This window comes from Moschus berezovskii, chromosome 17, assembly GCF_049115385.1.
Source record: "Moschus berezovskii isolate FMDL1 chromosome 17, NW_MosBer_1.0, whole genome shotgun sequence".
Lineage (NCBI taxonomy): Eukaryota > Metazoa > Chordata > Mammalia > Artiodactyla > Moschidae > Moschus > Moschus berezovskii.
Window position 1 is genome coordinate 19,987,014 of NC_142476.1, and position 13,341 is coordinate 20,000,354.

Genomic DNA, 13,341 nt, shown 5'->3' on the forward strand with positions numbered 1-13,341 from the left:
TGCAGAGACTCAAACATGACTGAGCAACTAACATTTGCACTTTCACTGGCTTTCTAGTCTGCTTCTCCTGTCAGTCACACAATGTCTGAACTAGTATAACTTTATAATAAACCTAGATAGCTGCTGGGATAATTCCCCTTACTTGGTAGTGTTTCTTAAGGCTTCCTTGGCTATTTTTGGACCTTTATCTCAAACTTCAAAGTAGGAAAGCCCTACTTGATATTCCATTGAATCTATATATAAACTGGAGAGAAATGAAATCTTTGTTACCTGTTTATAGATTAGTTTGCATTTCTTATATAGAGGTTTATATTATCTAAAAATAATAGCAGTTTTCTTTCTTTTCAATCCTTGTAATACTTTTTATTTCTGCCCTTACTGAACTGGTTAGAATCACCAGTATAATGTTGAAAAGAAGTTATAATGGCAAATATTTTTATGTTATTCCTGACTTTAGAGAGAATAATTTTAGGTTTCAGCATCAAGTAGGATGTTTTTGAAGGTTTTGGACTTGCTCACCTGACTGTCAGCTAGCATTCATCTCTAGCCTGGTGGTCCCCTAGTGATCTGGCTTCTTAGCACGGCTGGTGTCCTTCATAGTAATCATCCCCAAAGTGCAGAGAGAAGCTCCCTAGCCGTTGCTGGCCTCGCCTTGCAAGTTACTCAGTGTCACGCGTGCTGCATCCCGTTGGTTACAAAAGTGAGCCACTGAACCTGGTCCAGAGTCACGGAGAGTGGGATAGAGAGTCTCTCTTCTCAGTGGTTGGAATGTTGAGGAATTTGAGGGTATGTTTTAAAACCTCCAAATCTAGAGTGTTGAATTTTCATGAATGTTTTTCCATGTGTGCTTGAGAGTAATATATACTTTAATTTATTGGTTATAGGGTTTTTTTTTTAATGTGTCTTAATTGAAGCTTGTCAGTTAATATGATTGAAATTAATATTCTGTTACTGCTTGCCTACTTGCTAGTATTGGTTTTGTTGGTGTTTATGTTTTCTGATGGATTATTGAGAAATAACTGTATTTTGAAGCTATTATTTATTAGATATGTAGAAACTGTTTTGTTGAATTTGAAACTTTTATCTATATATGATGATCCTTTCACCTCTTTTGGTGTCTTCTACTTTTAAAGACTATCTGGTATAGCTCTATCTGCTTCCTGAGAAATCTGTATCCAGGTCAAGAAGCAACAGTTAGAACCGGATGTGGAACAGTGGACTGGTTCAAAATTGGGAAAGGAGTATGTCAAAGCTGTTTATTGTCACCCTCCTTATTGAACTTATATGCAGAGTACATCATGCGAAATGCTGGGCTGGATGAAGCACAGGCTGAAATCAAAATTGGCGGGAGAAATATCAGTAACCTCAGATATGCAGATGACACCACCCTTATGGCAGAAGGCGACAAAGAACTAAAGAGCCTCTTGATGAAAGTGAAAGAGAGCGTAAAGCTGGCTTAAAACTCAACATTCGAAAAATGAAGTTCTTGGCATCCGGTGCCATCACTTAATGGCGAATAGACGAGAAAACAATGGAAACTGTGGTAGACTTTATTTTCTTGGGTTCCAGAATCGTGCAGATGGTGACAGTGACTACAGCCGTTTAATTAAAAGACACTTGCTCCTTGGAAGAAAAGCTGTGACCAACCTCGGTGGTGGTTTAGTCACTATTTGTGACTAAACCTAGACAACATATTAAAAAGCAGAGACCTCACTTTGCCAACAAAGGTCCGTCTAGTCAAAGCTATGGTTTTTCCAGTGGTCATGTATGAAGTGAGAGTTGGGCCATAAAGAAAGCTGAGCACCAAAGAATTGATGCTTTTGAACTGTGGTGTTGGAGAAGACTCTTGAGAGTCCCTTGGACTGCACGATCAAACTAGTTAATCCTAAAGGAAATCAGTCCTGAATATCCATTGGAAGGACAAATGCTGAAGCTGAAGCTCCAATACTTTGGCCACCTGATACGAAGAACTGACTCATTAGAAAAGACCCTGATGCTGGGAAGGATTGAAGGCAGGAGGAGAAGGGGATGACAGAGGATGAGATGGTTGGATGACATCACTGACCCAATGGACATGAGTTTGCGCAAGCTCCGCGAGTAGTTGGTGATGGACAGGGAAGCCTGGACTGTTGCAGTCCATGGGGTTGCAAAGAATTGGACATGACTGAGCACCTGAACTGAACTAAAAGCTCTATCATCTTTCTTTTGTTGTGTTTGACTGGTATATCGTTATTCCTTACTTTCAACATTTCTGTGTCCTCATATTTTAAGTACATGTCTTACAGGAACAAATATGTGGTATTTTTTATTTCATCTACAGAGTTTAGCCCCTTTATACTAGTCATGATTGATAGTTGTATTTTTGTTATTTCTTATTTTTATCTTCTATTTGACTTACTTTCTTTTTGGATCAACAATTCATCTCTTGTTTGATTTTTTTTTATTTTACTTTATTAGTTTGGAATGTTTCTATATTTCTGTTCTTACTGTATACTCTGGAAGTTTTATCCTGCATATTTAACTTTTAAAGTCTAATTTTGATGCTTTTAATGAATTTTTGGTTAATTTAAGTCCATTAAGATGCTTTGACTTCAGCCACTACCTTCTTGTTTTATATGCTATTTTTTTTCCAGTTTTAGTTAAATCTTATTTTTTAATATATCACATTAGACATATAGTCAGTGTTAGATTTACTAAGCTAACAAGAAATTTACCCAATTTTTAATACTTAAAATAATTTTGCTTACCTTTCATTCTTGAATCTTAGAACTTTCTTTGAAAATAATTTTTCTTTTTTCCTAAGTGTTATCTTTTACAGATTAATTTAATGAGAGTCTATTGATTATGAACACAGTTTTGGAATGTCCAAAATGCCTATTTCTTAAACCCTTAGTTTTGCTGGGGTTAGACTCCTAGGTTGACCAATATTATTTGAAGATATTATTCTACTGCTTTCTGATTTCTGTCATTGCTTTAGAGAAGTCTGCTGTCAGGCTAATTTTCATTCCTTTGGAGGTAATTTAAAAAAATTTTTTTTATTGATTTACAATATTGTGTTGGTTTCTGCCGTACATCAATATGAATCAGCCATAGGTATACATATGTCTCCTCCCCCTTGAACCTCCGTCCCACCTCCCACCCCCCCACCCCTCTAGGTTGTCACAGAGCACCTGATTTGAGCTTCTTGATCATACAGCAAATTTCCTCTGGCTGTCTGTTTTCCACACGGTAATTTAAATGTTTCCATGCTACTCTGTCAATTTGTCCTATTCTCTCCTTCCCCTGCTGTGTCCAAAAGTCTGTTCTCTTTGTCTGCATCTCCATTGCTGCTCTGCAAATAGGCTCTCAGTACCATCTTTCTAGATTATATATATATATGTTAACATACGATATTTGTTTTTAACTTACTTCACTCTGTATAACAGGCTTTAGGTTCATCTGCCTCATTAGGGCTGACTCAAATGGTTTGTTTTTATGGCTGAGTAATATTCCATTGTATGTGTGTACCACAGCTTCTTTATCCATTCATCATCGATGGACATCTGGATTGCTTCCTAGCTATTTTCAATAGTGCTGCAACATCTCTTTTCAGTTATGGTTTTCTTAGGTTATATACCAATTAGTGGGATTGTTGGGTCTTACGGTGGTTCTGTTCCTAGTTTTTTAAGGAATCTCCATAATGTGGTGTCATTTTACATTCCTGCCAACAGTGCAAGAGGGTTCTCTTCTCCACACCCTTCTTTGAAGGTCATTTAACTTTTCTCTTTGTCTGCTTCTATGATCTCTTGTTTGTCTTTCGTGTTCCATAGTTTCATTTTGAAGTGTATGTCTATGGATTTCTTTCTTTTGAAACTTGCTTTGGATTCCTTTGTACTTTCTAAATCCTATCTTAAGCTCTGTAAAATTCTCATTTGTTGAGTCTTTGAATCTAAAGTCTGCTTCATTCTCTCTCTCTCGAGAATTCTTTTAGAAATGTGATGGACTTTTCACATGTCTCAACTGCTCACGTATTCCGTGTCTTTCCATACTTCCGTGGGCATTTTCCTCATAGGTGCATTCAGAGTCGCTAATTTTCTTTTGAGCTCTGTCTAGTCTGCTGAGTAACCCATCCATTGAGTTTCTAATCTGATTTATAATATTTTTTATTTCCAGATGTTCTATTTGGTTTTTTTGCCTGTCTGCTTGATCAGTTTTGATGGACTCATTTCTTATAAGAATATTCCATGTTTTCGATTCTTTCTTTCTTTGTACATGTATAACATCTTTATTGTATTCTCTTTATCCAATAATTGTAATAGTTGTGATCTTTGCAGATATAATTCTATTGTTTGCCTTCTGCAGTGTTCTCCTCAGGAGGCTTGTTTGGCAGTTTGTAGTTGTGAGCTCATTTTCCTTGGAACATGTTTGTTGAAAATTTTCAAGACCTGCATTTACAATGCATTCTTCTAAAGACAGCTTGCATTTACTTCTGCTAACTGAAAGCCCTACCAACCTGAGAAACTCTAAAGTAAATTTTTGATTTGGGGTTTTTCAGGCCAGACAGTTCATATAAATTTAGTCTCCAGACCTGTCTGAATACAGGCCTGTGGCTAGGGATTCTCAGGAAAGACTCTTTTTGGTTTCTTTGCTTTCCTTTCAGCCAGGGTTGAAGCGGTCTTGACTTTCTTTGAATCATCCTCCCTTTGCAGGGGTGTCATTTTTCCTACTTTCCACGGTGTTAGAGGCCCCTCCCCTTCCAGAGTTCTGGCTTTCACTGTTGTGCTCTTCACCTGTTGTCCGTTGTCCTTCAGGCAAGTGTCAGCTCCTGCATCCTTGCTTGTCTCTGTAGATGCCTGCTTTTTCATCATTTCTGGTCTCTGAGGGATTTCTTCACTTCTCTGCCAGCTCAGCAATGAATTTTAAAAGATTTTAAAAAATACTTGATCTGGCAACTTTAAGAGTGCTATACTGGGAGGATTTTCCCTGAACATCAAATGTGTCATGTGTTGCTTTGAATTGAGTTTTAAGGAACACAGTGAGTTACAATACTGGGTACTATATAATTATATTATGACTTTTACTCAGAGTTCCTTTTTTAATGAATTATTAAATCTACTCAGTATATTGTCTTCAGCCTAATGGGACACAGTTTCTAATGGATTCCTATCTTAGAAGCACAGAATAATATTGTATTTTTACATCACACTTTTTAAGAATATTGCAAATATAATAATGAAATCCTACTTAAGAGTTCATGGTGATCATTATTAGAGCTTTTTAAACCTCTTCCAAAGTGAAAATTTCAGTGTTATTTTATTCACAGGTAAACAGATTTGGAGTTTAGTAATGTTGTTAGTATTAAAATAATCTTGTGCTCTTTTTAATTTTTAGAGGCATAGTTCTCTTTCAACAACTCCAAAGTGAGAATAAAATGCTATCTCTTTTTTACCAATTGTCATGATTCCTAATTTGCCCCCTTTTTTACTTTCTTTAAAACTTTACACTTAGTCAGTTGTAGCTTACCCGCCCCCCCACTTTATTCCTGAGAAAATATATCCCATCTTGAAATCGTGAAGCAGACTAAAATAATGTAAAATCCACCTTATTTTTTCATTTGTTCATAGTCTTCTGGGCATAGAAACCTAACATTTTATTGAATGGATTAATGAAACATACATTATATTGTATGCTCATTTCCCCCTAATTGATAGTTGTTGTGTGTGTGTGTGTTTGGACTCACATGTAATATAATTGGTTAGAAATACTTAGTAGGTGCACTTAATGTAACAAATACTTCTATTAGTAATAGATTGTTTTCAACTTACACGTGTATACAAACCCAGATGACCTATTATTATTTTTTCTTCTAGGGCAATACTGACCAGCCTGTCCAAACTAGCAAGATTGGACTTGGGAGGAGAGAATATCAGAGTTTACAACACCGCCATCATTCTCAGCGTTCTAAGTGCCGTCCACCTAAGGGCATGTATTTAACTCAAGAAGATGTGGTAGCTGTTTCCTGTAGCCCCAACGCAGCCAACACCATCCTGAGGCAACTGGACATGGAGTTGATCTCTTTAAAACGTCAGGTATCTTATCATTATTTTTGATGATTCTGTCCATTTTGCTTATTTACTTTATCCCTGTAAACTCAATTTTTTTTACAGATTTTCTCAACCACTCAGTTACATAAACTTTATCTTTCTTATTTACCTTGTTTTCAAGTTATAAGATGCCACTGAGTATTTTAGATTTGAATCCCAGCATTGCTACCTGTTAGCTCTGTGACATTGGGAAATAATAGAATCTGTCTAAGCTTCCATTTTTTATTTATAAAATTGGAGATAATAATCTTGCTTCTCTTGCAGATTGTTGAGAATTATTTGAGATCATACATATGGATTGTCATCGTTAGCACCAGTAGCAGTAGCAGCAGCAGTATTTAAAAGTTTCATTAGCATAATCAGGTAGTGGATAAGGTTTTAGAGCAGTGATCCTAAGTTCCAAAACTAGCTACACTGTCTACTTCCTGCACAACCCTAGGGGAGCTGTGTAACTTCTGTCAGCTTCAGTTTCTCTGTCTTAGAATGAGGATAATGGTATTTTGGTTGGGAGGAATTAAACAAGGTAATATAGGGTAAATGCTTAAAACATTAGTGCCTTGCACATGATAACGTACTCATTCAGTTCAGTTCAGTTCAGTCGCTTAGTCGTGTCCTCATTAATGGTTGTTATTAGGTCTCCAGTCAGTCTCTGGCTTTTCCTTTATTTATTTATTTCTGTTGTTGTTTTAAGTCTGGGCTTTCTTGGTATAAATTAACCAACCTTGCCAGTGACTTCTGAATTTACTTCCTAAACTGTGGCTTTTCTCCTAAACTCTATAGCTATATTTCCAACTACCTGTTAGACATCTCATCTAACCCCCAAAAGATTTTTTTTTCTGTTCCTTGTTTGCTGAAATATCTGAGTTTATCTTTTACTCATCCCTTGCCTGTATTACTCTCTCAACACACAAAAACTCAAGTGGTAGATTATTTTATCTCTGAAATTTCCTTTAAATCAATCTCCAGCTTTTTAATCTCATCCCTACACCCTTGTTATGTCCCTTTTCACCTCTTTTCTGACTGTAACTCTCATGTTGATTCTCCTTGCTATCTACCTCTTCTCAGTCCCTTGTTACACATTTTATCAGTGTTATTCTTTTAAAATACTGGTGTAATCAAGATCACTCATCTTAAAATGCTTCATTAATTCCTACTTGCCTTTCGCAGGTTATTTGCAGAGCTAGACAGAAATTTATAGGAAGGGCATGTTAAATTTAAAATTCATCATGAGTGAGGAAGCCACTGAAAAATTTTAAAGAGGTGTAACATTTGGCCGCCTCATGCGACGAGTTGACTCACCGGAAAAGACTCTGATGCTGGGAAAGGTTGGGGACGGGAGGAGAAGGGGACGACAGAGAATGAAATGGCTGGATGGCATCACCGACTCTGTGGACATGAGTTTGAGTGAACTCTGGGAGTTGGTGATGGATAGGGAGGCCTCGTGTGCTGTGATTCATGGGGTCGCGGAGAGTCGACACGACTGAGCGACTGAACTGAACTGAACATGGTCATATTTATATTTTTCAGCTATATCTCTTTTTTTTTTGTAGTTGCTTTCAGGATTGCAACATGCATCCTTAGCTTACAGTGTCATCCTTGTTTAGATATCACAGTATGCACCGTTAGAGTTAATATTATACCACTTCCATATAATGTAAGAACTTTGCAACAGGGTAGTATGGGACTGAGATGGTTTTTCTCTATCCTAAACATTCAGATTTCTCTACCCCTTGGCTCTGGTTACTTACCCAAACTGCTTTTATATTTCTGTTTTCTTCTCCAGCAAACTTCCAGAATAAATATCAAAATCTACCACATTAGCTTCCTCTGCTTTCTTACCACTTGTTTTCAGAGACTTCCCAATCTAGTTTCTGTCCCATATCCCATCCCAGTTCTGCCACTGAATACGCTGTCTTAAGATTGTTTATGAACAAGTTACGCAGTCAGGTGCCCTGTTCTTGGTTCTTATCTCTCTTGAAAGCCACCTCTTCCTTCTTAGAATTCCTTTCTTTTGACTTATGATGCTGGATTCTCAAGTCTATATAGTATATATTTGATTGAATACTTTGCCTTTAGTCAAACCATAAATGTGTGTTAGACTCCCATCTTCCAACCCACAGCACCCCTTCTCTTTAGAGAACTTCTAAAACACTTTGCCTGTGATATTTTTAAAGTGCTCAGAATTTTTTAAAATAATGAATAAAATGTTCTCAGCCACCTGTAAATCATACTTAGTCATCAGTACTGCTGCTGCTAAGTCGCGTCAGTCGTGTCCGACTCTGTGTGAGTGACCCCATAGACAGCAGCCCAGCAGGCTCCTCTGTCCCTGGGATTCTCCAGGCAAGAATACTGGAGTGGCTTGCCATTTCCTTCTCCAGTGCATGAAGGTGAAAAGTGAAAGAGAAGTCGCTCAGTCATGTCCGACTCTTAGCGACCCCATGGACTATAGCCTACCAGGCTCCTCCGTCCATGGGATGCTCCAGGCAAGAGTACTGGAGTGGGGTGCCATTGCCTTCTCCGAGTCATCAGTACTACTACTCCACTATTACCTCACTTATAAGCTATTTTGATTGATTTTTTTTAAAGTTGTTTATTTATTTATTTTTGGCTATGCTGCATCTCACCGACTCAATGAACATGAGTTTGAGTGAACTCCGGGAGTTGATGATGGACAGGGAAGCCTGGCGTGCTGTGATTCATGGGGTCGCAGAGAGTCGGACACGACTGAGCGGCTGAACTGAACTGAACTGAACTGATGCTGCATCTCTGGGCTGCATGAGGGCTTTCTCTGGTTGCTGTGAGCAGGGGCTACTCTTTGTTCTGGCGCGCGGACTTATTGCAGTGATTTCTCTCCTTGCCAAGCACAGGCTTCAGTAGTTGTGGCTCACAGGCTTAGTTGCTCTATGGCACATGGAATCTTCCTGCACCAGAGATTGAACCTGTGTCCTCTGTGGATTTTTAGCCACTGGGCCACCAGGAAAGTCCTTTGTTGATTCTTGTGAAAGAACTTTTTTAAAGCTTTAAGTTCCTTTCTTGGATATTCATTTGATGTGTAACATAGTGAAGATTTGCATTCTTAGATCTACAAATTCTACCATTTATTATCCCAAACATGTCATAAGCAGTGTCCAGACTGATTTCTTCCATGTCCACAAGTAATCTGTTCCCCTTTTTGCACTCCCTGTCTGGTTGAATAACACCACGTATACTCAGTTACTCAAGCCAGTGATGAAAGAGTTATCCTTGATTCCTCCTTCTCCCTAATTCTGCACAATCAATTGTTTACAAAGATGTCTTAATTTTGTTTCCAAGTTATTTCTTTGACCCATGGTATTTGTGTACCACTACCACGCCTTTAGTTCTACTGATTAAATCGAAGTCCAGTTTTGCTCTAGTGCTTGTTTTGAAAGCATGAATCTGTTCCAACATCATTGATATACATGGGGACAATTTGAACATAATGTGAGTTTTGCATTTGCTTACATGTGATTTTTGTCAGTGAAAAACTGTACCAGTTCAAATGTGAACTGTGTGGGCATCTACTGTGTTATTTGCCATACACACCCCCGTCTGGTGTTAAAACTTTTCATCTGATTTCAAATAACTCTTCTACCACTTCCAACAATTCACAAGTTGTAGTTATTTTGACACCCACTTAGGTAAGCAACCTTTTAAGGTAAACCACCATCTTTATTGTATCACTTGTGAATTTCTCTACTGTTTAGAACTGTGCTGTGTGTCATTGATGAAGTTTTTGAGTGTTGTGTCTCAAGCTTTTTTTCCCCATAAGCCCTGTGGTTTTCCCTGTGCAGTTTGCATAGTACTGTGGCTTTTGAGGATGCACATGTCAGGTTTTAACAGAACTGATTGTACTTACTTCACAGAGTAGTTGTGAGAATTAAATGATTTTTTAGGAACTGTGTCATTTGGTCTATTAGATATGTATAATAGTTGATGTGTATGCTGCTTGAGTGAGTGGTGTATTCCACCCTAAGTGTGATAAGTGTTCTATCCCCCTGGAGTAACAGGGTTTTAATATATATCCTTTTCACTTAATACTCAAAAATTCACCTAAGTACATAATCTGATTCATGTTTTTGGTTATTTTGTTGAAGGTTCAGAATGCTAAGCAAGTAAACAGTGCACTTAAACAGAAAATGGAAGGTGGAATTGAAGAATTCAAACCTCCTGAGGTATGTTATTGAAGAGTATATGTGACTGAGTATGGTGAAACCTTGTTCTTTAGGTTATTCAGTGTTCAACTGCTATATTTTGGTTACATGTGCGCTTTGAAGGTTTTATTATATAGATAATTTATTATGTCTCTATTTTGTTATTTAGATAGGTAGTCTCTGGAGACGTGGCTAATGATTTAAGTTAAATCATTCCATTACTGTCTTTAGCACTTACTATCAAGCACAGAAAATAGCTGTAGTAGTAGGCCCAGTGCATGTGAAACTAGAAGGTCATTGATGAAGAAGTGCATTTTGGGGTCTATAGCAGTGTTTGTTCAAAGCTGTTTCCTACCTGTGTAAATCGGTAACAGGAAGAAAAAGATCACAGGGAGCTAATTTTAACAGTTTTAACAAAATTTTACTTTAGTTTTGGATATCTGTTTATTGGCTCAGATTTCCAGTTAGGATTTTAGTGTGTGGACTTATCCTGGAAAATATGAAATCCAAATACGAGATATAGATTGGCCATTTTCTCACATCTTACTTGTACTTCTGCTAAAACTTAATGTGTTTTTTTATATTGGTGATGTCTAAGGGTGTACTTAAATGCTTATTGTCCAATCATATCTTTTTACAGAAGCTTCTATTATAAAATCTTTTCTCTTTCTCTTTTTTTTAAGATTCCTATGTTATTCTTCATATCCTGGCCTTACTTTTCTATGTTTGTAATAGTCACATAATCCTATTTGGTCCTAATGGGATTTTTTTCCCCTCTAGATAGCAGATTGACTGAAATATCTACAAATGAATTATGTGTGGGCGGGGTGGGGGGGATTGGGAAGAAAGTAGTACTTCATATGCCATCTTACTCTCTACAATCTTCTAGAAAGGAAGAATCATTATGAAGGAAGTTGTTTTTGTTTGTTTTGAATAGTCTCTTTCAAGAAGGTTAGGCAGTGGAAAAGAATGAAATATATGTAAACTAATATCTCATTGCAAACCCAGAGGTAAACTGACAGTCTAGTGATATTTAAATAAAGATAGTGTAATACAAAGAGTACTGCTATTTTATGTTAAATTACTACATCAAAAATTTTATTTTAAATTTTGTATTGAAATTGATTTAATATTTAATTAATTACACATTGTTGTTGTTCAGTCATTAAGCTGTGTCCAGCTCTTTTCGACCCTGTGAACTGCATCACACCAGGCTTCCCTGTCCTTCACTATCTCCCTGAGTTTGCTCAGACTCATGGCCATTGAGTTGGTGATGGTATCCAACCATTAGAAAATGCATAAAAGCAAAAAACCTAAAATACTTGCATATTACTATGACTTTATAATTTAAAAATTAAAGAATATAGCAGATATTGAAAACCTTATTGGAATAACTTGAAGAACTTTATGCCAATAAGTTTGAAAATTTACACAAAACTTAGAAATTCCTAGGAATATATGGTTTACCAAAATTTTCTTAAAAAGAACAAAAACTGAATAATGTGTAACCATTAAATAATTGAACAAACAGTGAAACATTTTTCTCATAAGAAAACAGCAGGCCAAGACAACTTTATAGAAAAAGTCTACCAAATTTTCAAGGAAATAAAATTCTAATCTCAAAGTTTTCAGAAATTTGCAGAATAGTCTCATTCATTAACATTATATAAAGTAAGATGTGAAGGTATAATAGCATTTGTAACTTTCCTATATACTGCCTCTTTTCATGCTCACTTAAGTCCAAAGAAGTAGAAGAAGTAAATACTATTATTTTGCATGAGGGAGCTGGGCCTCAGAGAGAATAACTGACTTGATCAAGATCACACATGTGTTTTAGATTCTTAAGAGTCCAGTTGGAGTCCTGGAATAATGTGATGCTGCGTCTTTTGGAAGTTTTCATATAATAGTAAAAGTGTATGTTAGATTCCCACATATAAATGTAGTTATTGGTTAGAAGTTACCATTTATTACATCTCTTGGTTTATTGTAAAAATAATGATCAAAATGAAACAACCAAAATCTTAATGCACTGCGGTCCATACATTGAAGTCTGTATATAACTTTGAGGTTGATTTTGGACTGACATGCACTTGAAAAATGTATATATGTTTTATCATCTGGAAAATGCCCAGGATATATTTGTACGTATCATAGTGTTCCTATTGCTTTATAGGGGAGAACAACCTGAATAGATACATTTCAAAACACTAGATTAACAATTATAGTAAAAACCTTGAAAAATCATGTGCCCTATCCTCTTACCTTTAGGTTAGCTGATACCTAACTTTAAAAAGTTCTCCCTAATACCTAATAAAATAATTTTATTAACCTTTTAAGGAACAAGCTTCTAAATGATGTAACTCAACTGGAACTAAACAGTTACTGAGATGCTTTACTTATTCATTTGGTTGTATTTGTTATTTCCATTTAGGGAAAATTGGTGAAGAAAGTTAATTCACTTACCTAAGTATTTGTGGATCACTTGTTTGTTATAAGGCACTGCATTAGGCACTGTGTGAGGGGAGCAGAGGCAACACCTAAGAAAGACGAAGGATAGATTTTTCCATTTACTTCTTAAAAAAGAATTTATAATCTAGATGTTAGAAGACAAACTGATTAAATTTATAGATTTATAAGGGAAAATATTAATAAAACAAATGGCTGTTGTTCAAGTAGGGTAATCAGAGAGCATTTCCTAAAGGGGGATGTTTCAGCTGAAGTTTCCTAGAGGGGGAAGTTTCAGCTGAAGGGTGAGTAGGATTTTTGCATATACTAAAAGGGCAGATGGAAGGAATAATGTGAACAGTGGTTTGATGTTGAGCAGTGCATTCAAAATATAAATCCGGAGGGGAAAATTAAAAACACTGGATATTCCCTAAGCATGCATTATGTGCTCGTTATTGTGCTAATCACCCCTGAGAGTTCAGTAGAAGTATAAAAACTGTTTTCTGAGGAAGCATGTTGTCTACTTGGGAAGGCGAACTTGGTTGCAGAGGAGTGCACAGGGTGTATGAGAGGTGTTAATAACGTTGAATTTAACAGGGACTTCTTTGTTTTATAAATCAGTGGGCAAGAGCACTGTGAAA

The 13,341-nt window shown here is 36.6% G+C and overlaps 1 protein-coding gene across 5 annotated transcripts in view; it reads left to right on the forward strand.

Annotated features, from left to right (window-relative positions):
- Positions 1-13,341, forward strand: part of RCOR3 (REST corepressor 3) — a 53,706-nt gene that overhangs the window by 23,281 nt on the left and 17,084 nt on the right. For all 5 annotated transcript variants that reach the window (XM_055419025.2, XM_055419026.2, XM_055419022.2 and 2 more), the window contains exons 8-9: positions 5,850-6,068; positions 10,199-10,276. In XM_055419025.2, the coding sequence (XP_055275000.1) occupies positions 5,850-6,068; positions 10,199-10,276 (297 nt within the window). The remainder of the gene's footprint in view (positions 1-5,849; positions 6,069-10,198; positions 10,277-13,341) is intronic.